Raw genomic sequence first — 27,434 nt, 5'->3', positions numbered from 1 at the left:
TGATATGGTATAGCCTGGTGATGTGGCCCTGCATGGTGATGTGGTGCAGGGTGGTGATACGGCACTGCATAGTGATGTGGTGGAGCTTGGTGATGTGGTGCAGGGTGGTGATGCGGTGCTGCATAGTGATGTGGCACAGACTGGTGAAATGACACGGTGTGGTGATGTAGTGCGACCTAGTTATGTGGCACAGCCTAGTGATGCAGCTCTGCATGGTGATGAGGCATAAGTTGGTGATGTGATACTGCATAGTGATGTGGTGCTGCATGGGGATGTAGTACTGCATAGTGATACTGCACAGCTTGGTGATGTGGTGCAGTCTGACGATCTGGCATATCCTGACGATGCGGCACAACCTGATGATGCAGTGCAGTCTGGCAATGTGGTGCTGCCTGGGCTTTGGCTGGTCCAGATGTGGCACCAGCATCTGCCAGAGTAATCTGTCATTTGTCAGCCCGGAGTTATGAAGTGATAACAGATAATGATGGCACCTTTTCCCAAATGATACCACGTAATTATTGTTATGTCGGGTTTGGGGTTTTGGACGTCTTATCTGTCTGTATTTGGGTTTGGACCGGATTTGGAATGGGGCTTCAGCACTGCACACATAGCATGTAACCGTGACAACAGCAGGATGGCGGCGGATGGTGGCTAGATGGTGATGGTGATTTTCCCGTGGGCATGATCCCTGACTGCTTGCGGTGGGCATGTGCCGGTTCCAAGTGTCACTTTGTCTATCTCAGAGACTCTGCTTCCTGCAGGTGAATTCACTGAGCAATGATCAGTAATATAATTGTTACGTATGCAGAGGATGCCGTTGCTCTGTGATCCTTTTTCAAGCAGAGCAGCTGTTGACTGGCCTTTCTCACCCTCTCTCTCTCCTTCTCTCTCTGTTTTTAGGATTGTACTGTGTATGAAACAGAGAACAAAATCCTGCATGTGGTAAGTATTTCAAAGTGGAAATGGGGGATACACTCTGCTTGGAGTGGACCCTCCTGCCTCCACAAAAACAACCAAGCAGCCTGTTCCAGTAAATGAGGTCAAAGTCTTCCTGGGAAACAGGGGCTGCTTTCGGTGTCCCCGCAGCCAGCTGATGTCATAGAGACAACCATCCATGTCACCCTGTGCTGGAGGACTCCCTACCATTACACAGGGGGAGGAAGAGGCAGGTCAGGTGCTACACAGGGGCAGGAAGAGACAAGACCAGATTTACTGTACACAGGGGGAGGAAGAGGCAGGACCAGCGTTACACAGTGGCAGGAAGAGACATGACTGGCTTTACACAGGGGGAGGAAGAGGTAGGACTGGTGTTACACAGGGGGAGGAAGAGGAAAGACTGGCATTACACAGGGGGAAGAAGAAGCAGGACCAGCATTAGGATGGGATTGTCTGGCCTCTGAAACCACCTTGCTGGTTGTAGTGGCTCCAATTCAGCCTTTCCCAGTCTTGGCAAGCAGCCTGCTGGAGATCAGTGATCCATCTGCACAGAGACTCTCTCTGCCAGGCCGCTTGCTCTTTGTGCCTCACCGCTCAGCTCTCAGTTGCTCTCAGGCTCTTGCTTGGGCTGTGTTCCTGGCACCCTCATGCCCTGCATCCAGCTGGCGGCTGGAGGTTGGCGGCAGGAGGCTGACGCCTGCTCCTTCCGGGTTACACCTCACTGGCCGCACCGTCGGCAGCAGTGATTAAAGCACACTGTTTGCTCTGGGTGGTGCTCCTGACCACTGCTCTCTCAGACCTTACTTATCACTCTCAGCCTACCCCCTGCTCCAGGACCCCCACGCCTGTAATGGACCCCTTGTTGTAAAGGTCAGCAGAGTAGGGCAGTGACAGTGACTGGCCACCAGATGGCATGATAGCTAATTGCATCAAAAGGTCCAGATCAGTACATTGGTGTAGAGGGTCAATACTAGGCTAAACTTTGAGGTGATGGTGACGCCTGAGAGCTGGTGGGGTGGGGGTTGGGGGGGGGGGGGGGTCATGAATGTACAACAGCACCCAGATAGGATGCTGTGTGTTGGCGTCTTCCTGCAGTGCTACAGGGCATGTTCATCGTATTGTCAGGATCCTGTGTACTGATGCTGTCATGGTGGTCTAGGCGCGCTCTGCTGAGATGTGGTTATGCTGTTTAAGGGCTGATGTGTGTGTCTCCTTAGTGTAAGACGCTGTCCGGGGTCTGCGACCACATCATATCCCTGTCCTCTGACCCTGTGGTCTCTCAGTCCGCCCACCTGGAGGTGGTCCAGTTGTCCAACATCAAGCCCACAGACGGACTGGTAAGACCAAGGAGCAGGAGCAGTGCATGTTGGGATGCATGGTATGTACTGGTGTCAAGGCAATTGGGGGTAAGAGAGCAGTGGATCACTGATGTTTGCAGTGACTTGTAAAGCCAGTGATGGAGTCGATTAAGGTGCTGGATTCAGTCTGTGTGTGTGTGCGCGTGCTTTAACTATGGACCTTTGCTAATACTGTCACTCTCTCTCACAGGGCATGTATATAAAATCTACATATGATGGCCTCCATGTCATCACAGGGACGACTGAAGGGGTAAGAGCTGTATGTCTGTCTTTGTATCTGTCTGTCAGCTATGTAGCTGTATTGTATTGTATATGTGTAGATGGTGTCTGTAGATGTACTTTACTGTAAGGTGTGTATGTGTTCACAGATGCATTGTAGTTTATTGATCCTTTATTGTCCCCTTGGGAAAATTCTTTGTACACCTCTCACAACTTGCTCTTTGTAGACCAAGCTGTCCACAAAGGGCAGCCCAGGGAGCTGGGGGTTAAGGGCCTTGCTCAAGGACCCACAGATGTATCGAGGCTGGGTTTGAACCAGTGACATTGTGATTACAGGCCCACAGGCTTAGCCCACTGAGCCACACATTGCCCCAAAGCTTTGTTGTCAGAAGTGGGATTCAAACCCACACCTCCAGGGGAGACTGTGGCCTGAACACAGTGCCAGCCATCCTGGCTTAATTATTATTTAGATATGCTTTACTGTCAGTTATGTAGCTGTGTCTGTTGATGTGATATACTGTAAGTTATATAACTGTAGATTGTGTGTGTAGATGTACTTTACTGTATGTTATGTAGATGTGTGTGTCAGCAGATGTCCTGTACTGTAAAATATGTAGATGGTGTTGGTGTGGATGGTGTGTGTCTGTTGATGTATTGTGGATTGTGTAGATGGTAGTGGATTGTGTGGATGCTACTTTACTGTAAATTATGCAGATGTGTGTCTGTAGATGTATTGTATCGTAGGTTATGTATATTGCGTGTTTAGCTAGTATATGTAGATTGTGTGTGTGTAGATGACGTGTGATACAGAGTATGTCCCCACCCCCCCATGTGCCCCTGGCCCTCCTAAAGCCCCCCATCCTGGTGTCTCTCCAGTCTCCTGCTGATCGCTGCAAGAAGATCCATGCGGGCGATGAGGTCATTCAGGTGAACCAGCAGACTGTGGTGCGTACATCAGCTGCCGCGCCGTTTCTGCATTGCTGCCACTGCTCCTGTCTCTGCGGGCTATCCTGGTGCCCCCTGCAGTCAGCGGTGGGCAGTACAGGCCGTGTGTGTGAAGCTGTGTGAATCTCTTGTTGAGCTCGTGAGAGTACGTCTCCAGCTGGGGAGGCCATGCTGAGTTCTGCTTAGTCTCAAACTAAGAGTGTTTGTCACTGGACTGTGCCACTGGGGCAGGTGTTACTGGGCCATGTCAACTGCGGGCCTCCTGGACTGGGTTGCCTTGCTGCTGTTCTGTGCCGTCTATCCTGGTCAGTGCTGTATGGGAACCTGAGCGTGAGTCTCATCGCAGTCGGGGCTGTTGCGATTGTTTCCATATGGCTCAGCGTAACGCATTGGTGACCAGGACTTGAGCTGTCTCAGTTTGTTACTGGCGTCTTCTACAGAGCAGTGTGATGGGGCCTAGTGCCAGAGATGGTTTGGTCTGTGAAAAGGTTTCCAAAAGTGTGGGCGCCCCCTAGAAACAGGACAAACTGCTACTTTCATACCTGCTCTTTTTAATTGATTAGTTAGTAATTAAAAGGCTTAAATTAGAGGGCGGGGACAGACCCCCAGTATCCCCGCCCCCTACTGACGTGCACACTCAGACGCTCACACGCAAATGCCACCCAAAAGTGCCACCCAAAATCCAGCCCATCTCAGTCTGTTTGTGAGTGTGTATGTACAGTACTGTGCAAAAGTCTTAGGCAGTCTAAAGAAATGTTTAAACCTGTTTATCTGGGTAGCAAGTGTACTTTGGCTTAGAACAAAAAACACAATTTAACATTAGAACATATGCAAATTAAGAGTAACACAATAAAAACTAGTAATAATTTCTTCTGTTTTCTAAAAAGTTCCTGATATCTAGTTGGATCACTTCAGTTTCCATACCTCTCCTCAGGGGCACCTCAGCCGTTCCATGATTTTGTTAAATTTCACCAACAGCTCAATTAAATAATTAAATAAATTGGTTTAAAAAGTCAGTGACAGATTGAGTAGCTGTATGAGGTGTGCTAGTGGCCAAGTCAAAAAATACATGGCTGCACTGGATGGTTGCTGCAAATACTGGGGTGATTTTAGCAGAGGCTCTGAAATGGCTACGCTGACAGAGTTTGACAGGAATAATCATAGTTTTACCCCAACACAAGGATAATTTAAACATCATTTTCTTTGTCTGCCTAAGACTTTTGCACAGTACTGTATGTGAATGTACTGCAGCCATGTGTGTGTGTGTGTCTGTGTGTCTGTCTGTCTATCTGTCAGTTGCATAGATGGGCTTTCCACGTGTAACTTGTGCCTGTCAATTGCTGTAGGTTGGTTTTCCGTGTGTGTGTGACCCTGTGCCTGTCAGTTGCATAGGTGGGCATTCCGTGTGTGACCCTGTACCTGTCAGTTGCATAGGTGGACATTCCGTGTGTGACCCTGTGCCTGTCAGTTGCATAGGTGGGCATTCCGTGTGTGACCCTGTGCCTGTCAGTTGCATAGGTGGGCTTTCTGTGTGTGTGTGACCCTGTGCCTATCCGTTGCATAGGTGGGCATTCCGTGTGTGACCCTGTGCCTGTCAGTTGCATAGGTGGGCATTCCGTGTGTGACCCTGTGCCTGTCAGTTGCATAGGTGGGCATTCCGTGTGTGACCCTGTGCCTGTCAGTTGCATAGGTGGGCTTTCTGTGTGTGTGTGACCCTGTGCCTATCCGTTGCATAGGTGGGCATTCCGTGTGTGACCCTGTGCCTGTCAGCTGCATAGGTGGGCATTCCGTGTGTGACCCTGTGCCTGTCAGTTGCATAGGTGGGCTTTCAGTGTGTGTGTGTCCCTGTGCCTATCCGTTGCATAGGTGGGCTTTCTGTGTGTGTGACCCTGTGCCTGTCATTTGCATAGGTGGGCTTTCCATGTGTGTGTGACCCTGTGCTAGTCATTTGCATAGCTGGGCTTTCTGTGTGTGTGTGACCCTGTGCCTGTGAGTTGCATAGGTGGGCTTTCCATGTGTGTGACCCTGTGCCTGTCATTTGCATAGGTGGGCTTTCCGTGTGTGACCCTGTGCCTGTCAGTTGCATAGGTGGGCTTTCTGTTTGTGTGACCCTGTGCCTGTCAGTTGCATAGGTGGGCTTTCTGTGTGTGTGTTGACTCTGTGCCTGTTGGTTGCTGTAGGTGGGCTGGCAGTTGAGGAACTTGGTGAGCTCTCTGCGTGCGGATCCCAGCGGTGTGTTGCTGACTCTGAAAAAGCGGCCCCAGAGCACTCTGGGTGCAGCTCCCGCCTTGCTAAAGAACATGCGATGGAAGCCGCTGGCCCTGCAGGTAGGCAAGTGCAGTCGCTCACCCCACAAGCCACGTCACAGGCCATACCCTTACTGCTGCGACTTGCTTGCTCACTTGGGGCCCAGCCCACGCTGACTCCTGCCTCGCTGCCCAGTTTTGCTAGGAGTCTGTTAACGAATGAGAGCCATTTTCTGTGAGACTCCATTCTTCATAGGCTCTGCGTATGTGACTCCCCTGTCTTGGGTGAGTCATTGTCTGTATGGCTCCTCTATCCTAGGTGAGTCACTACGTGTATGACTCCCCTGTCCTGCGTGAGTCACTGCCTGTATGACTCCCCTGTTCTAGGTGAGTCACTGCACCGATGACTCCCATGTCCTGGGTGAGTCACTGCATCTTTGACTCCCCAGGCCTGGGTGAGTCACTGCAACTATGACTGCCCTGTCCTTGGTGAATCACTGTGTGTATGACTTACATTTAAGACCTCTGATTTAAATTAATGGATTTTGAACTCCTCTCTTGTGAGTGAGTCTGTACGAGATGGGTCACTGTATATGACTCAATTCTAAGTGAGTCGTTGTGTTCAGAAATGCAGAGTGAGTCATTATGAACTTGACTAATCTCTCTCCAGTGAGTCAGTGTGTTCAGATTTAAGTCCCCTATACAAGCAGCCTGTCTGTTACTCTGAGAGTTGAGTCAGTGTGCATAGGACTGTCCTCTCCTGTGAGTCAGTGTGGGTAGGACTTAGTCCTACTTGGCTTTTCAGTGTGATGTCATTCCTTTGTTATGGAGGGCGCTGACTTTTTGGTATGATGTCATTCCTCCATTGTGGAGGGGACTGGCTTTTTGGTGTGATGTCATTCCTGTGTAGTGGAGGGGGCTGGCTTTTCAGTGTGATGTCATTCCTCCGTCGTGGAGGGGCTGGCTTTTCGGTATGATGTCATTCTTCTGTCATAGAGGGGGCTGGCATTTCGAGGTCTAATTTGCTGGACCCACAGTGAGGCATGAGTCTGGGCTGTTGACTTCCAAATGCCTTCATTTCCATGAAATCGCTTCTAGATTGTGAGGGCTCTGTGTGTGACTGGGCCTGCCAAAGTGGAGCCCCCTACAGGCCTGGCAATGAGTGACAGACGAAGGACCCAGCCAAGCCATCAAGGTCTCATGGGTGCATTGGTGCATTATGGGTATACTGGGGCTGTGTGTGGCTCTGTGGTTTAGGCTTCTTTATTCGGTAGGTTACCAGTTTGAATCCTGTAGCTGGCAGAGAGATCATACCACACTTGGGCCTGAAAGTAAGACCCCAAATACTGCTCCAGGAGCGCTGAATAAATGGCTGACCCTGCACTGTGACTCCAAACTTTGCTCTCACCTGTGTGTGTCTGTGTGTGTAATCAGAGAGCATGATGGGATATATGAAGAGTGCATTTCCTTGTACTTGTTCGCTGCTCAACACCAAGAAAGGCTTTCTCTTCTATTGTGGGTGGTTGTGCTGTCAGCAGTTTGGAGGACAGAGGAGGCAGTATGATCACACAGATCCTTAGTGCCCTTTATCCTCTTAACTTAGCTGTAGATTACTCAGAACCCACCTAAGCACACAAGGCAGTCAATGCCTGTGCCGCCTGTCTCTCTACAAGACCCTGGTCCAGCTTTAAAAGACCAAAAGGGACGTTTCTTGACTGTCTGATCTATAATCTCCATCCTCTATGCTTTGTATCCACAGTCAGCGTGCATAACCCATCGTATGGATGTTCTTCATTCAGCTGAGTGGAGGGGTAATAATCTGAATGGGTTATTACCTTCTCTGTAGGAATCTTTTAAAGTGTCTCTCACACAGCACAATGCTTTGCTACTTTGTCATTTAGAAAGTGAAAACACACTATATTAATATTTTGTTGCTTGATTAATTAATCATGGGAGCCATAATATGTATAAGTGACCATCTGATTTAAGCATCTCTGGAATGTTTCTGTTGGTGCTGTCATTCACTGTGCTTTACTTGGCTGTTTATGTATGTTTCAACTGCTCAGGGTTTTTGTCAATGCTACAACCCTGTCATCCACTATGCTTCACTCAACTGCTTATGCCTGTCTTATCTGCTCTCGATTTCTCTTGGTGCCCTCATTCTGTCATCAGCTGTGTGTCACTCGACTGAGTCTGCCTGTCTCAGCTGCTCTGGGTTTCTGTCAGCGCTCCCATCCTGTCATCACCTGTGCTTCACTCGACTGCTTACGTCTGTATCAGCTGCTCTAAGTTTCTGTCAGGGCTCCTATTCTGTCATCTGCTGTGCTTCACTCAACTGCTTATGTTTGCCTCTACCTTCAGCCTATTATTCCCAAGAGTCCCACAAGCAGCGTTGCCACACCCTCCAGCACCATCAGCACCCCTTCCAAGCGAGACTCTGCCCTGCAAGACCTGTTCATTCCCCCTCCGCCAGCAGAACCCTACATACCCAGGTAGTGCCTTGGCAACTAAATGGTTTGTTTACCTCTAGGTTGTGCCTCTCCCACCCCATGCACCTCCCACTCTATGGCCCTCCTATCCCATGCCCTTCCCACCATAAGCCCCTCCCACACCACACCCCTCTGACACATGCCTTTCCTACCCTCCAACAATATGCTCCTTGTACCTTATGCATTTCCCACCACCTGCCCCTCATTCCTCGTGCTCCCCGCCCCCCCACCCATGACACCCTGCTGTGTCTCGTCCCAGGGACGAGCAGGGTAACCTGCCTGGGGATGACCTGTTCCGTCACCATGGTGGTATCCCAGTTGCCAAGGGCTCTGAGTCCCCCAACTCCTTCCTGGACCAGGAGTATCGCAAGCGCTTCCCTCTGGGGGAGGAGGAGGCCATGCTCTACTGCTATGAGTATGACAAAAGCCGGGGCACCCCGCCCGGGCACCGGGATGGCACGCCCACCTATGGTATGACCTCTGACCCCTGGCTTCACTAGATGGAGATAGTTCAGCAGAATCCATCACCCCATTAGTGTTGTGATTCCACAGTGACATGACCTGATTGGTCATTTGGGCTTCTGTTCCCTCCTCAGGCCGGTTAAGGCCCATCTCCATGCCTGTGGAATACAGCTGGGTGCCAGACTATGAGGATCCAGCCAAACTGAAGAGAGAGGGCAGGAGAGGTGAGTGGGGTCAAGAAGCACAGCTTGGGCTGGTGCTGAGGACAGAGATGAGGATGGTGCTGAGGACAGACTTGTGGACAAGGCTGGGGAAGGTGCTGAGGACAGGGCTGGGGATGGTGCTGAGGACAGAGCTGTGCACAGGGCTGGGGATGGTGCTGAGAACAGGGCTGGGGATGGTGCTGAGGACAGAGCTGTGAACAGGGCTGGGGATGGTGCTGAGAACAGGGCTGGGGATGGTGCTGAGGACAGAGCTGTGGACAGGGCTGGGGATGGTGCTGAGGACAGAGCTGTGGACAGGGCTGGGGATGGTGCTGGGGACAGAGATATGTACAGGGCTGGGGATGGTGCTGAGGACAGAGTTGTGGACAGGGCTGGGGATGGTGCTGGGAACAGGGCTGGGGATGTTGTTGGGGACAGAGTTGTGGACAGGGCAGGGGATGGTGCTGAGGACAGGGCTGGGGATGGTGTTGGGGACAGGGTTGTGGACAGGGCAGGGGATGGTGCTGAGGACAGAGCTGTGGACAGGGCTGGGGATGGTGTTGGGGACAGAGTTGTGGACAGGGCTGGGGATGGTGCTGAGGACAGGGCTGGGGATGGTGTTGGGGACAGAGTTGTGAACAGGGCTGGGGATGGTGCTGAGGACAGGGCTGGGGATGGTGTTGGGGACAGAGTTGTGGACAGGGCAGGGGATGGTGCTGAGGACAGGGCTGGGGATGGTGTTGGGGACAGGGCAGGGGATGGTGCTGAGAACAGGGCTGGGGATGGTGTTGGGGACAGAGTTGTGGACAGGGTTGGGGATGGTGTTGGGGACAGAGTTGTGGACAGGGTTGGGGATGGTGCTGGGGACAGAGTTGTGGACAGGGCTGGGGATGGTGCTGGGGACAGAGTTGTGCACAGGGCTGGGGATGGTGCTGGGGACAGAGCTGTGGACAGGGCTGGGGATGGTGCTGGGGACAGAGTTGTGGACAGGGTTGGGGATGGTGCTGGGGACAGAGTTGTGGACAGGGCTGGGGATGGTGCTGGGGACAGAGCTGTGGACAGGGCTGGGGATGGTGCTGAAGACAGAGCTGTGGACAGGGCTGGGGATGGTGCTGGGGACAGAGTTGTGGACAGGGCTGGGGATGGTGCTGGGGACAGAGCTGTGGACAGGGCTGGGGATGGTGCTGAAGACAGAGCTGTGGACAGGGCTGGGGATGGTGCTGAGGACAGAGCTGTGTACAGGGCTGGGGATGGTGCTGGGGACAGAGTTGTGGACAGGGCTGGGGATGGTGTTGGGGACAGAGTTGTGGACAGGGCTGGGGATGGTGTTGGGGACAGAGTTGTGGACAGGGCTGGGGATGGTGTTGGGGACAGAGTTGTGGACAGGGCTGGGGATGGTGCTGAGAACAGGGCTGGGGATGGTGCTGAGGACAGAGCTGTGCACAGGGCTGGGGATGGTGCTGGGGACAGAGTTGTGGACAGGGCTGGGGATGGTGCTAAAGACAGAGATATGTACAGGGCAGGTGATGGTGCTGAGAACAGAGCTGAGGATAGCACTGTCACTGAAAAAATAATCCTACGGTGAGCAGATGTTCCTTTGCAGTCCCCAATTATCACCTCAGCTGGTGCAGGAACCCCAGTCCGTTATGCCTACTATTATCTCTGGGGGGTGCTGCGTATGTGAGCAGGGAGGGGCCCATCAGTCTCCCTTTGTTCAGTGTCTACGTAAGTTCAGACTTTACCACTTGTCTCTATAATTTTCCATTAATTTTTTTAAGCTCTGAATTGGTCCAGTCCTGAGGGTGTGCTGTATGGTCACATGAACTACTGTGTTTACATAAAAATGACAGCCCTGAGTCCAAGCTTGTGGATCTCCATGACCGGATGGCTGGATGTACAGGGTGACAGCTGGATCCCTGACCAGTGATGGCTTTGACCCGCTGTCCTGCTGCATGGACGCAACCACATACACACACATACACACACACACACACACACACACACACACACACACACTGATGTCTCTCTTTCCTCCCTTTCGATTGGCCCCCTCTCTGCCTTGGTAGAAACCATCAGGTGCACAAACAGCAAGGACATTGCATTCCTGTCACCAAGCTGCTTTCCCTTCATCTGTCGGCCTGCCCAAGCACTTCCCAAAGGCAGAGTGTACATGGCCGGCATGTTGTCATGACAACCCCTACAGCTGCTCTCTGGGGTGTTCTGTGTACTGTTGCGAAGTAACTGGAGCACAGTGGGGTGGAGCAAAAAGGGCTTTGGTGGAGGTGATGCCCTCTGGTGAGTGGGTCTTATCCAGAAATTGCTGGTGAGCAAGTGCCTACAGAGGTGGCGCCCTCTGGTGAGTCCTCCCATCTCCCCCTGCCAGAGAATTCAATGTTGCGGTACGTGAGTGAGGAGCGGGTGCCAAGTGAGGAGCGCCACACCCGCAGTGGCCGGCGTGTGAAGCGCAAGGGTGAGAAGAGTGGCAGCCCTGGGCGCTACACCCTGCTGCCCTCCCTGCAGATGGAGGTGCGCAGGCAGGAGTCTATGTCCACCCCCAGCCCGGACTCACCCTCCCTCTACCAGGTACCAGCACATCTACCAGGGCCTCCCTCTCACGGCCCCAGTCTGTGCCTCTGTGTCTTGGTGCTTTTCCACTGCCACCAAGAACTGAGCCGTACCACAAACTGACGGTTTTCCATTTTAAATTATGCGAGTCGTACCCAAGCTGTACCCGTGCTGACATGGCCCTGCTTAAAACAGGACTGAAAGTTTGACCATACCAGGCTAGGTGAAACACCACCATCTGATTGGTTGAAATGCACAGAGACACTGGTGTGCTACACATGGATTATCTGAAGGAAAAAGCATATATTCTATACATTATTAGTAGTATTGTACATTGCGATGTATTGATGCACTCTCGGTAATTTGGAACTTAAAAATTTCCGTCCTCCTACTTAAAGTACTGTACAACAGCTGAACAGAATGGATTTCTGGTGCAAATTACGCAAGCGAATGTGAGCGAAAATTAGCACACAGTAAAAAAAAATTATAATAATGATATATATATATATATATAATGATAGCACATAGTAAATCATGATGTACCGTGTGAACAGTAAATAAGCATCTCTTCGGTTACCAAAGCGAGCTGAAACTGGCCTGTAACCAGTCTCTCTTTGCAGTATGGCTCTGGTAAGGGTCGGTTCATGTATGCCAGTGGAAAAGCACTATATCTGTGTCTATGTCTCTGTCTGTCTGTGTTTCTGTCTTTGTGTCTTTATCTTTGTCTCTTTGTCTCTGTATCTGTATCTGTATGTCTGTGTCTTTGTGTTTGCCTGACTCTGTGTGTCAGTATATTTGTCTCTAGGTCTCTCAGTCACTCAGTGTGACTTGATGTCACTAGGTGTCTATCAGTGTCACTCACTTGGTTTCACTTAGTGTCATTGAAGTCCCTCAGTGTTGCTCACAGCACGTAGTGTCTTTCAGTATCGCTCAGTGTCAGTCGATGTCGATCAGTGTCACTCAGTGTTGCTTGGTGTCGCTCGTTGTTTCTCAGTGTGTCTCTTGGTGTTACTTGGTGTCTCTCTGTGTCACTAGGTGTCGGTCAGTGACACTCGTTATTGCTCGGTGTCACTCTGTGTCTCTCTGTGTCACTCGGTGCTGTGTGCTGTGTGCTCCTGCTTCTGATTAAGGTTCCCTTCCCAGGGGGGTCGGGGGTGTCTGGGCGCACTGAACTGTCAGTTGCCGTGGAGCAGATGGTCCCTGTCTAGGTGCGGGCGCCTTGCACGGTGCAGATGGAGCCGCGTGTGTGGGCTGTTTTGGGGTGACGTAGGTGACAGGGCTGTGCCGTCGTTAGCTTAGGGGGCCCTTTCTGCTTAAGCCTCTTCGTGTCTGCATCCACATGTCTGCACACGTATGTCTGTGTCCACATGTCTGTACCCATGTGTCCACTTCTGCATGTCTGCGTCCACATGTCTGAGTCTGGATGCTGCGTCTACATGTCAGCATCCGTATGCCTGCACCTGTGTATCTGTTTCTGCATGTCTGCGTCCACGTCTGCACCCGTGTGTCTGCGTCTGCATGTCTGCATCCACATGTCTGCACCTGCGTGTCTGCGTTTGCATGTCTGTATGCGTGCCTTTGTCAGAGTATCCCCCACGGCCCCTGGAATGCCCCGCGTGCCCCTGCTCTCACATTCTGCTCGGCTGCCCTGTTCTTGTTATGCCTAAGTCCCTCTTTTCATTATTTTCTAAAACTCTCCCCTTCTCCACCTGAGCTTCCTTCTCTACCAACTCTGCCTTCTTTCTTTCTTTCTTTCCCGTTTTCCCCTGATTTTTCTCCCCTCTGTCCGTTCCCCTCTCACGCCCTCTTTCACTCTCTCTCTCCATCTCTCTCTCTGCCCCCCCTACCCACCTCCCTGCTGTTTACACCAGATCACTGTTCACATCATCACTCTGTGGGCTCCCTGTATCCTGCCAAAAAAGCCTCTATATTTAGATGGTGCGGCAAGCTCCGCGGATCATTCCCAGTTTGGGAGAAGGAGCTCATACTGGTGCTGACTTTCACGGGGTCATGCGCCCCACTGTGTCTGTGTGTGTGTGTGTGTGTGTGCAGACTGTGAGCTGGGTGGGGTTCTACGTCATCCTCTTGTCCTGGCATTGAAACTCTGTGTATGACCTAGTGCTGCTGTAGAGCCGAAAACCAGACAATGAGCCCTCAAAAATGTGTCTTTGTGAAAGACGAATACTTTTTGTCTGTGACAGTGTGTGTGTGATTTCTTTGTCTGTGATCATCCCCCTGTCCTGTTTCTGCCTGATCTTTCTTGTCTCCCTGTGTGTGATCATCCCTCTGTCCCAGTCTCTCTGATCTTTCTTGTTTCCCTGTGTGTGATCATCCCCCTGTCCTGTTTCTGCCTGATCTTCCCTGTCTGTGTGTCTGTGATCATCCCCCTGTCCTGTTTCTGCCTGATCTTCCCTGTCTGTGTGTCTGTGATCATCCCCCTGTCCTGTTTCTGCCTGATCTTCCTCATCTCCCAGTGTGTGTTAGATAGCCGAAGCTGACAGCAGTGCTAATCAGGTGTATTCACCTTACGGTAATTAGAAAGCCTGCAGGCGCTGGATCAGGCTGCCCAGTCCCTAACCAGGCATGGCTGTGATTCCACCTCCTACAAGGGGAACTCAATTAACTGCAGAAACACTATCATTAGTCTAATGCCAAGGCACAGAACAGTTGGGAATATCTGAGGCAGGACGCCATCATTACATACTGGGGCAAGTACTAATATCAGGATGTACTGGGACGTGCTTTTGTGCCTGTGTGTTCTGGGACAAGGTTTTATACCACTGTGTACTAGGGCAAGCCTTAACGCCTCCGCGGAGCTTCTGTGCCGGGTTGCACAATCCGATCTGCAGCCTTCAGGGATTTGAGGGAAGGTGGTGTCTCATGTCTTGGGCCTAGTTCTAAGAGGAGGGGGGTAGATGTACCTGCTATTTCAGCACTTTCTCATGAATCCACTTGCCGTGTTCATGCTTCTGAGGTAGCCAGCTCATCCGGCAAGGAGTCTCACTGGGGTGTCTCTGTGTAACACTCAGGGCCTCCTGATCGCCAAGCAGGAGCCTCCTTAGGGAAGCAGGTAGGGTTGACGATCAGAGTTGAGGGGGATTCAGCCTCTGGTTCGGCGTCACAGTTCCATGTGCGTTTGGCTGACAGACAGCATACAAACATCACCAGCCGAGTCACACAGATAAGATCTATCAGTCAACAATGCTAAAGGATCCAGCAGGGCGCAGCAGTAACCAGCATGAGGTTAATCTGTGTGGCCCAGGAGGCTAGACTATCCAGAGCCGTTATATTTGTCAATGTCCACTCGTCTGTTAGGGCAAGAGATGGCCTTAAGACCAGAGGATGGAATCTGAGGAATATCGGGTATCGGGGTAGGGGAGAGGTGGTGGAGGTGATGTGGAGGCTGAGCTCTGCTGACCTTTGCTGTGTCTGACCTGCAGAGCTTCCAGCAGTCCTCACTGCCGTCCAAGTCCAAGAAGAAGAGCAAAGGTGAGGAACACCTAACCCAGTCCTGCCATTTCTCTTGTGCTGATAACCCCATTTTCACTGTGCTGCTCTTGACTAGCCAGTTCCTGGTTGTAATAAGGACTGTCCTCTCTGACTCCCTCTCCTCTCTGACTCCTCACCCCCTAGCTGGACCCCCAGCCTCCATCAGCAAGCGTCGGGTGTCCTGCCGGGACCTTGGCCGTGGTGACTGCGAGGGTTGGCTCTGGAAGAAGAGGGATGCCAAGAGCTACTTCTCTCAGAAGTGGAAGAAGTACTGGTTTGTGCTGAAGGACTCCTGCCTCTACTGGTACATGAACGAGGAGGTGAGCAGCTATATTGGTGTGAGCGGGGGGCAGCACTGCCTTGTGCCACCATGCAGTGTAGCTCCTCTTTAAAGCCACTTAGACTTCTGATAACAAGGTTGTGGCAGGGGTGAGTGGATAGAGCACCCCCTTCTGTGGGACCCATGAAAATGATCCATGAACCTTTGTATGGGAGGCTTCTGACTATAGAAACATTTGTGACCTTTTATTTCAAACCCCACAAGCACTCTGGTAGTGACACATCTGAACCATGATTGGCTGGTTGATTGACATATTACTGGCTGGTGTGCTTTCCAAACCAATGCTAGTATCAAGCTCACTCTTCAGTGTCGTCCACTCCAGGGTGAAGCCCCACCCACTGCAGGGCGAAGCCCCACCCACAACAGGGTGAAGCCCCACCCACAGCAGGGGTGAAGCCCCACTCACAGCAGGGTGAAGCCACACCCACAGCAGGGTGAAGTCCAACCCACTGCAGGGTGAAGCCCCACCCACGCTCAGAACAGATGACAGATGTGTGAAATCTGCATTCCATTCTGAGGATAATTAGGCTTACAAAAGGCTTCAAAGAGCCTGTGGATCCAGCGGTACAGATACTGCTCTTCAAACTGCCGCACTGCCATTTTCCCCTGGAGCCCATCAACAAAGCAGTGTCTGGAGATTAGTGGGTGTTTAAAGTTAGGAGCTGAGATTTTGGGGGGGGACTGGAATGAGTGGGAGTTTGCTTTCATAAGCAAATTTTACCGACGTCGGCCCTCAGGAGATATAAGTAGGATGCTAGAAAGGTCTGGAAGGTTCTGTGTTCACCATGAACCTGTGGGTTCCAAAGCATTCAGGGACATGGGGACGGGGGAGGCACACAATAAAGCATATGGGGGGCCTGATCTCTTGTCCCTGTGTCCCCTCACCCTCGACAGGATGAAAAGGCCGAGGGCTTCATCAGTCTCCCGGAGTTTAAGATTGACCGGGCGAGCGAGTGCCGCAAGAAGTAGTGAGTATCCGTGGAAACGCTGCCAGGCCACAGCGTCCTGGGAAATGTAGTCTGGAGAGCAAACATGCTCTCTCTCTCTCTCTCTCTCTCTCTGTGTTTCAGTGCCTTCAAGGCCTGTCACCCCAAAATTAAGAGCTTCTACTTCGCTGCAGATGGTGTGGATGACATGAACAGGTGAGCTGACCGCTGCAGTTACCTGCAGAAACATATCCGGCCACTTAGCAGTGCCCTGGCTCTTCACAGATCTCCCGTTTCTGCATGCTAGGTGTTGCTGATGCCGTCACACTCCTTCATCTTGCGGCCCCCCGGGTGCATGCGGGCAGCGTGTGACTTCTTCACCTTGACCCATATCCACCAGGGGGCGTCAGCAGGGGCTAGAGTAGGCAGACCAGAATCTGGCGGCCAGCGGGTGGGGGGGTAGGCAGGGCAAGGTGACTGGAGGCTTGCTTTGAGTTTCAGGATTGAAGTGGGGCCACGGTGAAAGAGCAACATGCCGCTGTCTCTCATAACTGCGCTTCTGGCTTGTGAGCCTGCCACTGATGATGAGTTTCCTGTTAAACCCCACCCCCCTCCCCGCAGGTGGCTGAGTCGCCTGAACATGGCGGCAGCAGGCTATGTAGAGTGCGAGCGGATCAGGCAGGACCAGGGAGACCGGGCAGGTCTGTATCTGGTGTGGCCAATCAAGCAGAAATATCATGGATGAGTGCCGATCCAAGTAGAAATCTGAGTGGGCAGGACAGCATTTAGAGCCTGGGAGGGGGTGTTTACCAGTTCCTGGCTGAGTCCATAGGGGGCAGCGCTGAGCTGCAGTGCTGCATGTGGGGAGCTGGCACCAGAGGGGAAGACCTGGCAGGCGTGGGGCCTGCAGTGAGGTGCTGAGCACAGCCATGACAGCAGAGGGGCTGCAGTTCTCCACAGTGCCTACATTGTACAGTACCCACTTTCCACAGTGTGCCTGTTTTCCACTGCACTTGCTTTTCACAGTTTGCCCTCTTCCCTCAGCACCCACTTTCCACTCTTTCTCTTATTCCTTTTCTACTCTTCCGTTTCCACTCTTCTGCCGTCATTCATCTCTCTCTCTGACCCCCCCTTCTTATTTTATTTTTATTATGTATTTATTTATTTTTCTACTTCCTCTGTCTCTCACCCCTTTCTCTCCTTTCTCACTTTCTCTCTCTATCTCTTTCCCACTAACCCCCCCTGTCAGCTCCGGCTTTGTGGCGCATTGACATAAAAATGATTAATAAAGAGTATACCTCAAGTAACAAGAGGAGCTTAAATCCGAAGCTCCACTTGGCAAAATAAAAGTGTTGGCACAATAAGGCACCCAGACTAACATCCTGCTTGCTAAACTGCCGGACATGACAAGGGGTAAAAAAAAAAAAAAAAAAGATAGATTTGGAAGGCCTAGGGGAACATGGTGGGACATGATGGGGATACAAGGAGATATGGAGGGGACATGGAGGGACTTTAGGGGGACATGGAGGGGACATGGAGGGACGTAAAGGGGACATGGAGGGGTTGTGGGGGACATGAAGAGGACGTGGAGGGGACATGGACGGACGTAAGGGGACATGGAGGGGACATGGAGGGGATGTGGGAGGGGACATAGGCTGACATGGAGGGGTTGTGGGGGACATGAAGAGGACATGGGGGGGACATGGAGGGGTTGTGGCAGGAACATGGAAGGAATATGGGAGGAGATGTGGAGGGAATATGGGGGATGTGACGGGGACATGGGAGGACATGGAGACGTTGGGACATGGGGGCACATGGAGGGAATGTCTGAGGGACATAGGGGAGACAAGTCGTGGGGGGGACATGGAAGGGATGTGGGAGGGACATGGAGGATTTGTGGCGGGGACACGGAGGAGACATGGGGAATATGAAGGGGACTGTGGAGCATAGTGCTCTCTTACTCCTAGCACTGTGCAAAACTTGTGTCAGTGACACTCGCTCCATTTATATTTTGGTGACACTGTATTGCCGACTGTCACCGTGGTAACAGAAACATCGTAACAGTATGGGATGTACCCTGCCTTGAATCCAATTAAAACTGCACATGCACACAACCACATGGTCCACTGTTGCTGTGATACTCTGGGTTTGATGGGCTTTGAGAGGCACACATTTAACTGGCATTCCTGCATCCAATACACCACAGTGAGAAATCTGGGTCATACCGATATTGATGAGACAGTGCTGCGTTACTGTCTTTTGGATGCCCTCTACTGGTGTGAAGTGGTGCTACAGCATGTTTGTGTGCCTCTGATTTCAGATTATTGGAGTGAGAGCGAGCAGGAAGAAAACGACATGCCATCAACGCCCAAGCAGGACAGCCCGCCCCCCCCATATGACACGTACCCCCGCCCACCATCGGTGAGGCCACCTGCTCCCAGTTAGGGTATAGGTGTGTGTATGTACGTGTGTGTGTGTGGGTGTTCCTCTTTCAGTTCGGATATGGAGATGCTCGCTACTGGAGAGCCCTTGACCTTTGACCTTTGTGATGCTCTTGTGTCTCTTGGCAGCACCTCCTTTATAATTTCGAGAGCTTTCAGAGAGGAGGGGAGGGGCTGTGGGCTGGATCATGTAGTTTTTGCCCTGGCACGCCGTTCCACGTGGTATAAATATTCCAAACTACAAACACATGGGTATAAATACTAGAGCAGGGGCATTATCGATCAGGCCAGGACCTTTGCCCTGTTCACTACTCAATTATTACTCTATTTACCCTGTTTACATACTGTTAAAACAGCCAATACGATTCAGTGAGTACAGAAACATTCATGATGCAGTACTCGGGTGATGCCCAAACGTGGTCACATGATCATCCCTCCTCCCTCCTTTCAGATGAGCTGCGCCAGCCCCTACCTGGAGCCCAAGCATGCCCGGCTCTCCTCCACTGAGACATCACAGTCGCGCTCGTCTCACGAGGAGTTCCGTTCTGAGCCACTGGGGGGCAGCAGCAGTGGTGGTGGCTCTCCGGCACGCAAGTCGGCCAGCCAGCGGCGCTCATGGCAGGACCTGATTGAGACACCGCTGACCAGTGCGGGGCTGCATTACCTGCAGACGTTACCCCTAGAGGATGCTGTGTTTGGGGAGCCAGGGGGTGGGGTTTCCCCTGAGGGACGCCGCCAGTCCACACTGCCAGCCCAGCGCAGCTTGCTTCAGGACCACTATGGACCCTTCCCCATGGCAGGGGGTGAGAACCTGCTGAAGCTGCCTGGGGGAGGAGTGAAGCCACGCAGTTACACCCTGCCCCGCGATGGTAGCCTCCACACCATTCTTAGCCCATCTGCCAACACTGAACAAAGTGATATACACAAGCTCCAGCAGGGCCGGGACCACGAGAGGGACTCAGGTGAGGTTGGATGTTACGAGACTTGTGCAAGATCCGGGTACATTTGGGGGGGACTTGGGTGAGAAGGTCCAGGCATGTCTGGGGGGTGCTTGGGTGAGGTCCGGGCTCATTCTGAGGGTATCTAGGTGAAGAGGTCTGGGCACGTTCAGGGGTGGGGGGACTCACGTGAGGGGAACTTTTGGGGGGGGGACTTGGGTGAGGTCTGGGCACCTTTGGTGGTGGAGGAAACTTGGGTGAGGAAGTCCGGGCACGTTCGGGGGGGGGGGGGTTCAGGTGAGGTTCAGACATTTTCGGGTGAAGAGGTAGAGGGCTGGCTGTCCCACTTGCCCTCAGTCCTCTCCACCTTCCTCTTACTCCCCCCTGGTCTGGGTATGAACATTGTAGAAGCTGGCCGGCCCCCGCTGTGAGGGGTCCCATGAGTGATCAGCGCAGAGATGCAGTTGTGATCTACACGTTTCCCCTGGGGACCCCAGGCCGCCTCCCACAGAGTGCTGTGCACAATGACCCCTCCCACACCCCTTCAGTGGTTCACCATGGCAACGCACAGTGCAGCCGCTGCTGAAGCTAAAATCCCTGCACAGCTTGGAGTGTCGCGATGCAGTGAAGCCGAAATGCTGGACTCCTTTTACAAGCCAAACGACTCGGCTTGTTTTTCTGTGGTACCATCTCAGCAGGCGGCTTAGGACAAAGTAGCAGGTAAAAACACAGAGTGGCCCCATTATTAGGTACACAAACCCGGTACTGAGGAGGACCCATCTGTGGCCTCTAGAACCACTTCAAGCATATATGAGTTCTGCATTCCGAGAATCCTTTCTGCACACCACAGCTGTCCTGAGCTGTTATTTTTGAACTTGTGACCTTCCTGTTAGTGCTAATGAGCCAGTCCATCCCCCTCTGACCTCTCTCATGAACAAGGCGCTTCCACACGCAAAAATAACATTGACTGGATGTTTTTCTATTAATCCCACAATCCTCTGTAAACCCTAAACATTGTTATACATGAAATTCCAAGAGGGCTGCTGATTCTGTGATGCTGGAAGCTCTACATCTGGCACCATCAATAACCACATGTTCAGAATCGTTCTGATCCGGCATCTTAGACTCGCTAATGCTTAGTCACACAGTAATTGAACCTCCTAACCTTGCCTGTCTGTGTGCTACATGTATTCAGTTGCAACCACATGATTTGCTGTTTGCCACTGAATCTAAGTGAAATTGTAAGAAGGTTTCCCTCTGGTGGCTGAATGAGGTACTGCTCCCTGCCAAAGCAAACCACCCCGCGGAGACTAGGAACTGCATATTTGGGGTGTAGGGGGTCCTGGGTGCTTTCACTAAAGTCAATGTGACTGTAACCTGCTGTGTAGACAGTCCCTTGGTGGTGAGGGGGGGGCTTGCCGTCAGTAATGGAAGTTAATATGTAATTAAAGCATGGCAAGCTAATTAGCCACTGAGCGTGTTGTGCTCTCGTTAATGGTTTGGCCTGTCTGGGAGCAAGCAGGGTGCCAGCAGGGGGGTTCGGTGGCGGGACAGCGGATGTTAAGTGTGAGCAGATGTGTGTCCAGGGGAATCTGAGGGAGGGCTAAGAGTGGCCCCCAGGCCTGAGTGCCGACCCCTGTACCCCTGTCAGGCAGCGAGCAGGACGGTGGCCAGAGGGCAGACTCGCTGCGGGACCTGTACTTGGCTCTGGAGCGGGCCAGTCTGTCACCCTTGGGGCAGCTGCGGCCCTCTACACGGCTGGAGTACCGGCGTTCCTTCTTGCAGCGCAGCAGTGACCCCCAGCTCAATGACAAGCTGCACCGCCTGCGTGTCCTGCAGAGCACGCTCAAGGTGGGCCACGTCATGAGACTCTGATTGTGACTCTGTGCATGTGTGACTCTGTGTGTGTAACTTGGAGGGTGACTCTAGGTTCATACTGCTCTCTGCTTCCCATGGCATCTGCTCTTAGAATCCTGTTGCATTATGGGATACTGAAGGAGGACACGCTCTTCCCCTTGCATGCAGTCCTCCAGCATTTCATTAACCAGTTCTGCTGTGGCAAGTGCATGTGTTCTTGTGTCAGTGTGTGTGAGAGAGAGAGACAGAGAGAGGAGAGAGAGAGAGAGGACATGTGACTCACCCCCTCCCCTCTTTCTGTGCCCCCCCCAGGACAGGGAGGGTGAGATGGCTTTGATCGACAAGCTCCTGGCCAATCCCAATCTCACGTCCTCCGACTTCCAGGAGTGGAAGAGGATGTACCAGGAGATGTTCATGGAGGCACCCCAGGCCCTTGCCCCATCGGAGCGGGAAGCTGCCCCCCTCCGACCCGCCACGCTGTCCCACACCCACTCCTACATTGAGACGCACGTGTGAGCCACTGGATTGTTCCCTCCGTGACAGCCATGAGACTCCTGGGGGGTTACTGGCTGTCCCTGTGCTGTAGATAAACGCTAGCCACCCCTCCCCCCTTGGAGAGGGTGGTGCAGGGCTGGGAGGCACTCTGAATCTGAGTGATTCTCCTGTGATTCCTTGTGGGGGGTGCTGGGTATGTCCCTGTGATGGCCTCGGGCTGGTCCTGCCATGACGGCCTAGAGCATCCTTCCTGTTTACCTCACTGCAGGACAGTTTGTTATTCAAGTCCTTTTATTGTGTTTGCCAACATGCGGCTATTAATATGCTGATTTTTAGCACCTTCACTATAGTTGCCAGTAATGTTGCGTTTTCCTCAGTTTGACCTGACATTGTCCTGTTATGCCCAGCTCACTGGCTCCACTTCTTTGCTGGGGGGGGGGGGCAAAGGGCATGAGGCTTTGCTGTGTTTAAGGACCTGAGCAGCGTGAGTCTCTGTTAACATGCTGACTCCTCGTTAGCAACGCCCCTGTGAAGCCCCGGCCTCCCCCAGTGGTCGCCTGCCTGTGACAGATGGCGTTCAGCATCCGTGTCGGGGGGGGGCTGGGGGGTGGAGATCGCCCTGCTCGTTCGTTATGAGGAGCTCGTCAGAGCCGCCATTAATGAACGTTTTCCTTGCTAAAGCTAATGGTTCTGTGCCCTGGCGTCCGGGCAGGGGGGTGTCCATCTCCATGGTGTTGGGGAGCCAGTGTTTCTGTGAGCATGTGTCTGTGAGTGACGTGTGGTGTTGGGGAGTAACTAGTGACATGTAACAGTGTTACATAATTAAATTACAAAATAAATGTAATAGTAATCCGTTACAGTTACTGAGAAAAAATACGTAATTAAACTTACTGAGAAAAAATACGTAATTAAACTTACTAATCCAAATGTTGGTGGTTACATCCAAATATATTCTTTTTGTTAAAAAGCTTATATGTAGAGTATAATATTCATTTTGTTGCTTTGCATCTTTTCGCTGTGCAGAAATGCCTTCTTTCAGGATATTTCCAGACAAAGCTGGTCAGCAAAGCCTTTGGGATTTTCACCTTATTGGAAGTGTAAAACATTTGTTAAAAAAGTAAGGAAATTAAGTTACATTACATTGATGAAGTCATCAAAATACTTACATGACTTTACATTACATTTTTAACAGAGTAACTAATAATCTGTAACTTACTACATTTCCAAAGTAATCTTCCCAACACTGGTTGTTTGTGATGGGCTTCTGTGCATGTGTGACTGTTTTACATGCGTGAGTGTGCACAGGGTCGGCCCTCATGTGCACGCCAACAGCAATGCTGTGGGGACCTGGTTTGTGTGAGTGATACCTGCCCCCCTCACCGCCCCCAGTCTGCCCTGGAGGCTCCTATCATGAGAGAATGTCGTCATGTTCTGCTTTTGCAGATGGAGTATTTTTGCTGGCAGCACAGAGAGTGAGCATATGCACTTTGTAAAGGCCCCTGTCATGGTATCAGCTTGTAAGTGCCACTTGAGCGACATTAAAAACCAGGCCCTTCTTAAGCCTGTGCCAAATGCATGCTGAAGGTAGGAGGCTCAGGTCTGGGCTTCCCCTTGAAAATGGGCGCCAATGTGTGAGGTTCCCATCAGGCGTACCTTCTCTGAATTTACCAATGCAGACTTTGCACAGTTAGGAGGGGCCGTTGCCTTGGTTACTGCCCCCCTCCTCAGTCTTACACAGCGCAGGTCTTTGTTTCTATACAGTCTTTGCTCCCAGGCATAAGCAGTTGTGTACATGTGAACATATTCAACATGCAACATGCAGCTGCCAAGCTCTGATTTGTGATGCATGCCCTATGGATATGACACATCATATACACATTGTGTGCATTTTACTGCGTCCGCAGGAATATTTCAAGGGTAAATTTTAACATAAGCAAGGTGTTTTTTTTGTCTCTTGGGATTGTAAATAAACTGTATTGGACCAAAAAGGTATATTCAGAGAGATGATAAGTAATATATTTAGTGATTTAATTAAAAAAGATCTTGTGTTGACATTACAGTATAACGACACATTGAATGAATATTTTCATCATATTTATTGCTACTAGAGGAAGCCTTGAATGGTTGCCATGCTGTCAAGCTGTTGCCATGCAACAGCGTGATTGGCAGATAGGAACGATGATTCCTGAAGATGCCTGCAAAGCGCAATCGAGCACAGGCTATGGTCGGAAGCAGTGGAAACGAGCCTGGCACATGTAAGAGGCTGCGTGTTAATGCTTATTTACTCTTCTCCCAGGTTCCTGCTTTTAAAATTCTTGTGATGGTAACTGGAGTCAATAAACTTACACTCTTTAAATCAAAGTTGTCCTCTGGTATCTTATTGCTGTCTTCTGCTGGTTCACCTGCTTTCTCACTATGATGTTGTTAATACCTATTCCCCAAGGCAGGGTTCCCAAATTCCTGTCCTGGAGGGCCAGAATCCAACACAGTTTGCAGATTTCCCTGCTCAGACACATATGAATCAGCCAATTGCTTTAGTGGGTGTGTTTGAACAAAGAAACCTGTAAACTGTCAGATTCTGGGCTTAAGGTCAAAGTCTTCAGTACCATGGTGTCCCTGCAGAGGGCATAGATAAAGACACACAGTGCAGGGGACACACACAGCCAGACCATTCCTACATAGCAGAGACGCGCTGCTCAACCTGACAAGCCTGCAGTAACTCTTGGCCATGAGCTGCTGGGAATGTCCACACCGAGCCAGTTGCGTCCTGACCCATCGCTGGTCACCCAGCACCAGATATCACGCCTCTCTAATGATCACTCGACAGATGTAGGCAGACACAAATGCTCATTCACGACTGCAGACACATTTTAAAACTACATTTATTCATCTGTTTATGGCATAACGTGCTATTTGGTCTGTATTAAGTTTCCAGATGATCAGCGTAACAAATCACCAGATGACCCCCCAGGGACATTTTAGCTACATCACTAATTATATAAGAGGATGTTTTTTTCTACTTCCGGTCACTCTGTGGCGCTGTATTTATGCCAGATTCTGCCCCTCCGTCTCCTCATGCACTCCCCCCAAACCCGCTGCCTCCATGTCTCCTCCTGGAACATGACAACACTTTCAGGACAAGTCTGTGAGCCCCGCTTGGGGGCGCAGGGTGACCTCAGCCTGCTCCATGCCATGGGGACTTCAGGGCCTGTCCTTCCCCTTCCTGTCTGTACCTATTTAAACAGTCAGCTCCGCCTGTCCCAGCCTGCTGTGTCCTCTGCCCATCATCTCACTTCCAGGAATTACTCTGCTAAATCAGCTCTTCTTACCACTGACCTCTTCTGCCACCACAAAATCCCAGCTTTGATGTCATCAGTCCTGCTGCATAGTTGCCAGGGCTGTAAATCCGGTGAAGAACTGCTGCAATCCAGTGCCTGGACCTCAGAAAGTTGACCAAATTCCTCACAGTCATTTCTGAAGCTGTGCTCTGCCATGTAGCCGGAAGCATGGTCACGAAGGTGGTCGCTTATGCCTACATATGGTGGGGGTTGGGCAGCAGCATGAGTGTGCACTGTGTCCCACTCAGGGGCCGCGGCAGCCTGCTCACCTCCTTCCAGCTGTCACTCTCGGGGATGTACTCAATTATGTTTGCCGTGGCCACCTCCTGCCCATCACGCCACTTCCGGCCTCCCACCAGTAGGGCGGCGCCCTCCAGCGGAGCCAGGCCATAACTGAAGCGGTCGCTTGGCATGGGCCGGAGGCGACTCCACTCGTTATGGTCAGGGTCAAAGCATTCTATGTCGCTGAATAGCTCGTACATTCCCAGGAAGACATAGAGCTTGGTACCCAGTGCTGCCATCTGGTGGCCGGAGCGGGCAATCGACATGGCTGCGCATTTTTTCCACTGTGGCCCACAGAGATCCAGACGGTGCATGTCTTTGCTGCTCTGGTGCCTCTCACTGTGGATCCCTCCAGATATGTAGATATTGTGCTGGTATGCAACGCAGGCCTGACCATACATGCCACATGGCAGCACTGCCACCTGCCGCCAACAGCCCACACGCATGTCATATGCCTCCACCGAGTCTAGAGGCACCCCATTCTCCCGCCGCCCCCCTATTGCGTAGATCACACCATTCACTACGCAGCACGAGAACTGTGCCCTGCGCTCCCCCATAGGGGGCACCATCTCCCAGCGCCGGAAACGGGGGTCATAGCGCCACACCTGGTTGCTGGCCAATGAATCATCAACCCCATCAGCACGCATGAGCTCCCCCCCCAGGACGAACAGGAAGTTGCCCACGGTGCAGGCACAGTGGTGCCGGACTGTGCAGGGGAGGTCAGTGAGGTGCTGCAGCTTCCGGTGGCAGGGGAAGAAGGCCAGGACTTGCCCCTCGGGCTGGCCTCCCTGTGAGCTGCCCCCTACCAGCAGCACCTGGGTGGTGGAGGCACGCAGCATGGTCTGGGGGCTCTGCAGCAGAGGCTGCCAGGGTCCCTGGGCATGGTACCGCAGGGCTTTGAGGACCAGGCTGCGCACAAATGGGCTCCTCAGAGGGGCCCGGCCCGAGGAGAGCCAGGACAGCACCTCTGGTGGGACCAGGCCAAAGCGGATCCGGCTCAGCAGCAGGTCACTCTTCACGGCGCTCACGTGGTTGCTGTCCAGCCAATCCAGCACCAGGAGCAGCAGCGGCAATTCGTCCACCCCAGGCATCTCCGGCACCGCCAGCGCCTCCTGCAGGGAGTCCAGGTTCAACTCGAGCAGCCCCACTCGGTCTCCCACTGGGCCCAGCAGCTCCCCCATGTGGGTGCCGATGAAACTGTTGGCTGCGGTCAGGGCGCCGGGCACCCCGTAGCGGGCAGCCATGTTGGCGAAGAAGCAGCAGGTGTCTAGGCTGAGGCTATCGCTCATGTACTGGCTGCAGAGCTCCACAGCATGAGTCACCTGCAGGTAGCTGGCAACCTCCAGTGTGTCCTCCAGTGTAGAGGGCGCTAGCGAGAGCCAGGAGGTGTACATGAATTCCAAGACGATCTGCAGCCCCCTTGAGGACAGCGCCGGCAGCACGACGCGTCTCGCCTGCGACTCCTGTGTGTGCTCCTTGAACATGGACCAGAAGTAGTCGCTGGAGCAGGCAAGCAGGCTGCGGTGCGCTGGGAAAGGTGTGCCATCCGCTGCCACCAGCAGCACGTCGCAGAGGAGCTCCTGTGAGCGCAGCTGCTGGTACTGGCTCAGAACCCGGCCACTGTGCTGCTCGCTCATCACCAGGAAATAGCTCATGGCTCAGAGGCCCTGGACCGCTGCTCCGGGTGGGAGGCCGTGGGGGCCAGGACGAAACGTTGCCCCTGTGATGTGCACTCTGCAGCTCGTTTCGGGCATCTGATACATCAGTGGTCTAATTGGAGGGTTTCCTGTGTGACTCCGCCCACCGCACCAAAACATGCTCACTGTTAGGCCACGAAGGAGCCAGAGATGGTGGGAGGGAGGCTGTCACATGACGGTCCGGCTCCCTCCCAGCTGCTCCTAGTAA

General features: G+C 52.4%; 2 protein-coding genes across 6 annotated transcripts in view; one reads left to right on the top strand and one right to left on the bottom strand.

The window, feature by feature from the left end:
- cnksr2a (connector enhancer of kinase suppressor of Ras 2a) overlaps window positions 1-24,270 on the top strand; it is a 37,736-nt gene extending 13,466 nt beyond the window's left edge. For 2 of the 5 annotated variants that reach the window (XM_023845217.2, XM_023845218.2), the window contains exons 5-22: window positions 901-942; window positions 2,154-2,273; window positions 2,485-2,544; window positions 3,390-3,458; window positions 5,639-5,785; window positions 8,066-8,196; window positions 8,453-8,664; window positions 8,790-8,879; window positions 11,242-11,441; window positions 14,864-14,912; window positions 15,057-15,232; window positions 16,147-16,220; window positions 16,323-16,394; window positions 16,800-16,879; window positions 18,499-18,599; window positions 19,071-19,581; window positions 21,209-21,408; window positions 21,727-24,270. In XM_023845217.2, the coding sequence (XP_023700985.2) occupies window positions 901-942; window positions 2,154-2,273; window positions 2,485-2,544; window positions 3,390-3,458; window positions 5,639-5,785; window positions 8,066-8,196; window positions 8,453-8,664; window positions 8,790-8,879; window positions 11,242-11,441; window positions 14,864-14,912; window positions 15,057-15,232; window positions 16,147-16,220; window positions 16,323-16,394; window positions 16,800-16,879; window positions 18,499-18,599; window positions 19,071-19,581; window positions 21,209-21,408; window positions 21,727-21,930 (2,538 nt within the window). In that variant the 3' untranslated portion in view covers window positions 21,931-24,270. Of the gene's footprint in view, window positions 1-900; window positions 943-2,153; window positions 2,274-2,484; window positions 2,545-3,389; window positions 3,459-5,638; window positions 5,786-8,065; window positions 8,197-8,452; window positions 8,665-8,789; window positions 8,880-11,241; window positions 11,442-14,863; window positions 14,913-15,056; window positions 15,233-16,146; window positions 16,221-16,322; window positions 16,395-16,799; window positions 16,880-18,498; window positions 18,600-19,070; window positions 19,582-19,965; window positions 20,278-21,208; window positions 21,409-21,726 lie in introns of those variants that run through there. The other 3 variants (XM_023845219.2, XM_023845220.2, XR_002842145.2) reach the window with 2 other exon arrangements.
- Window positions 24,271-24,773: 503 nt separating this feature from the next.
- Window positions 24,774-27,434, bottom strand: klhl34 (kelch-like family member 34). The gene has a single exon (XM_023845221.2). It carries the CDS (start codon window positions 27,182-27,184, stop codon window positions 25,442-25,444), a length of 1,743 nt encoding a protein of 580 aa, XP_023700989.2. The 5' UTR covers window positions 27,185-27,434; the 3' UTR covers window positions 24,774-25,441.

The sequence above is a fragment of the Paramormyrops kingsleyae genome, chromosome 4 (genome assembly GCF_048594095.1).
Source record: "Paramormyrops kingsleyae isolate MSU_618 chromosome 4, PKINGS_0.4, whole genome shotgun sequence".
In the NCBI taxonomy this organism is placed as follows: domain Eukaryota; kingdom Metazoa; phylum Chordata; class Actinopteri; order Osteoglossiformes; family Mormyridae; genus Paramormyrops; species Paramormyrops kingsleyae.
This window is presented reverse-complemented; position numbering and strand designations above follow the sequence as displayed.

Coding starts and splice junctions, on each gene's coding strand:
- klhl34 (XM_023845221.2), bottom strand. CDS start 27,184: ATGAGCTATTTCCTGGTGATGAGCGAGCAGCACAGTGGCCGGGTTCTG.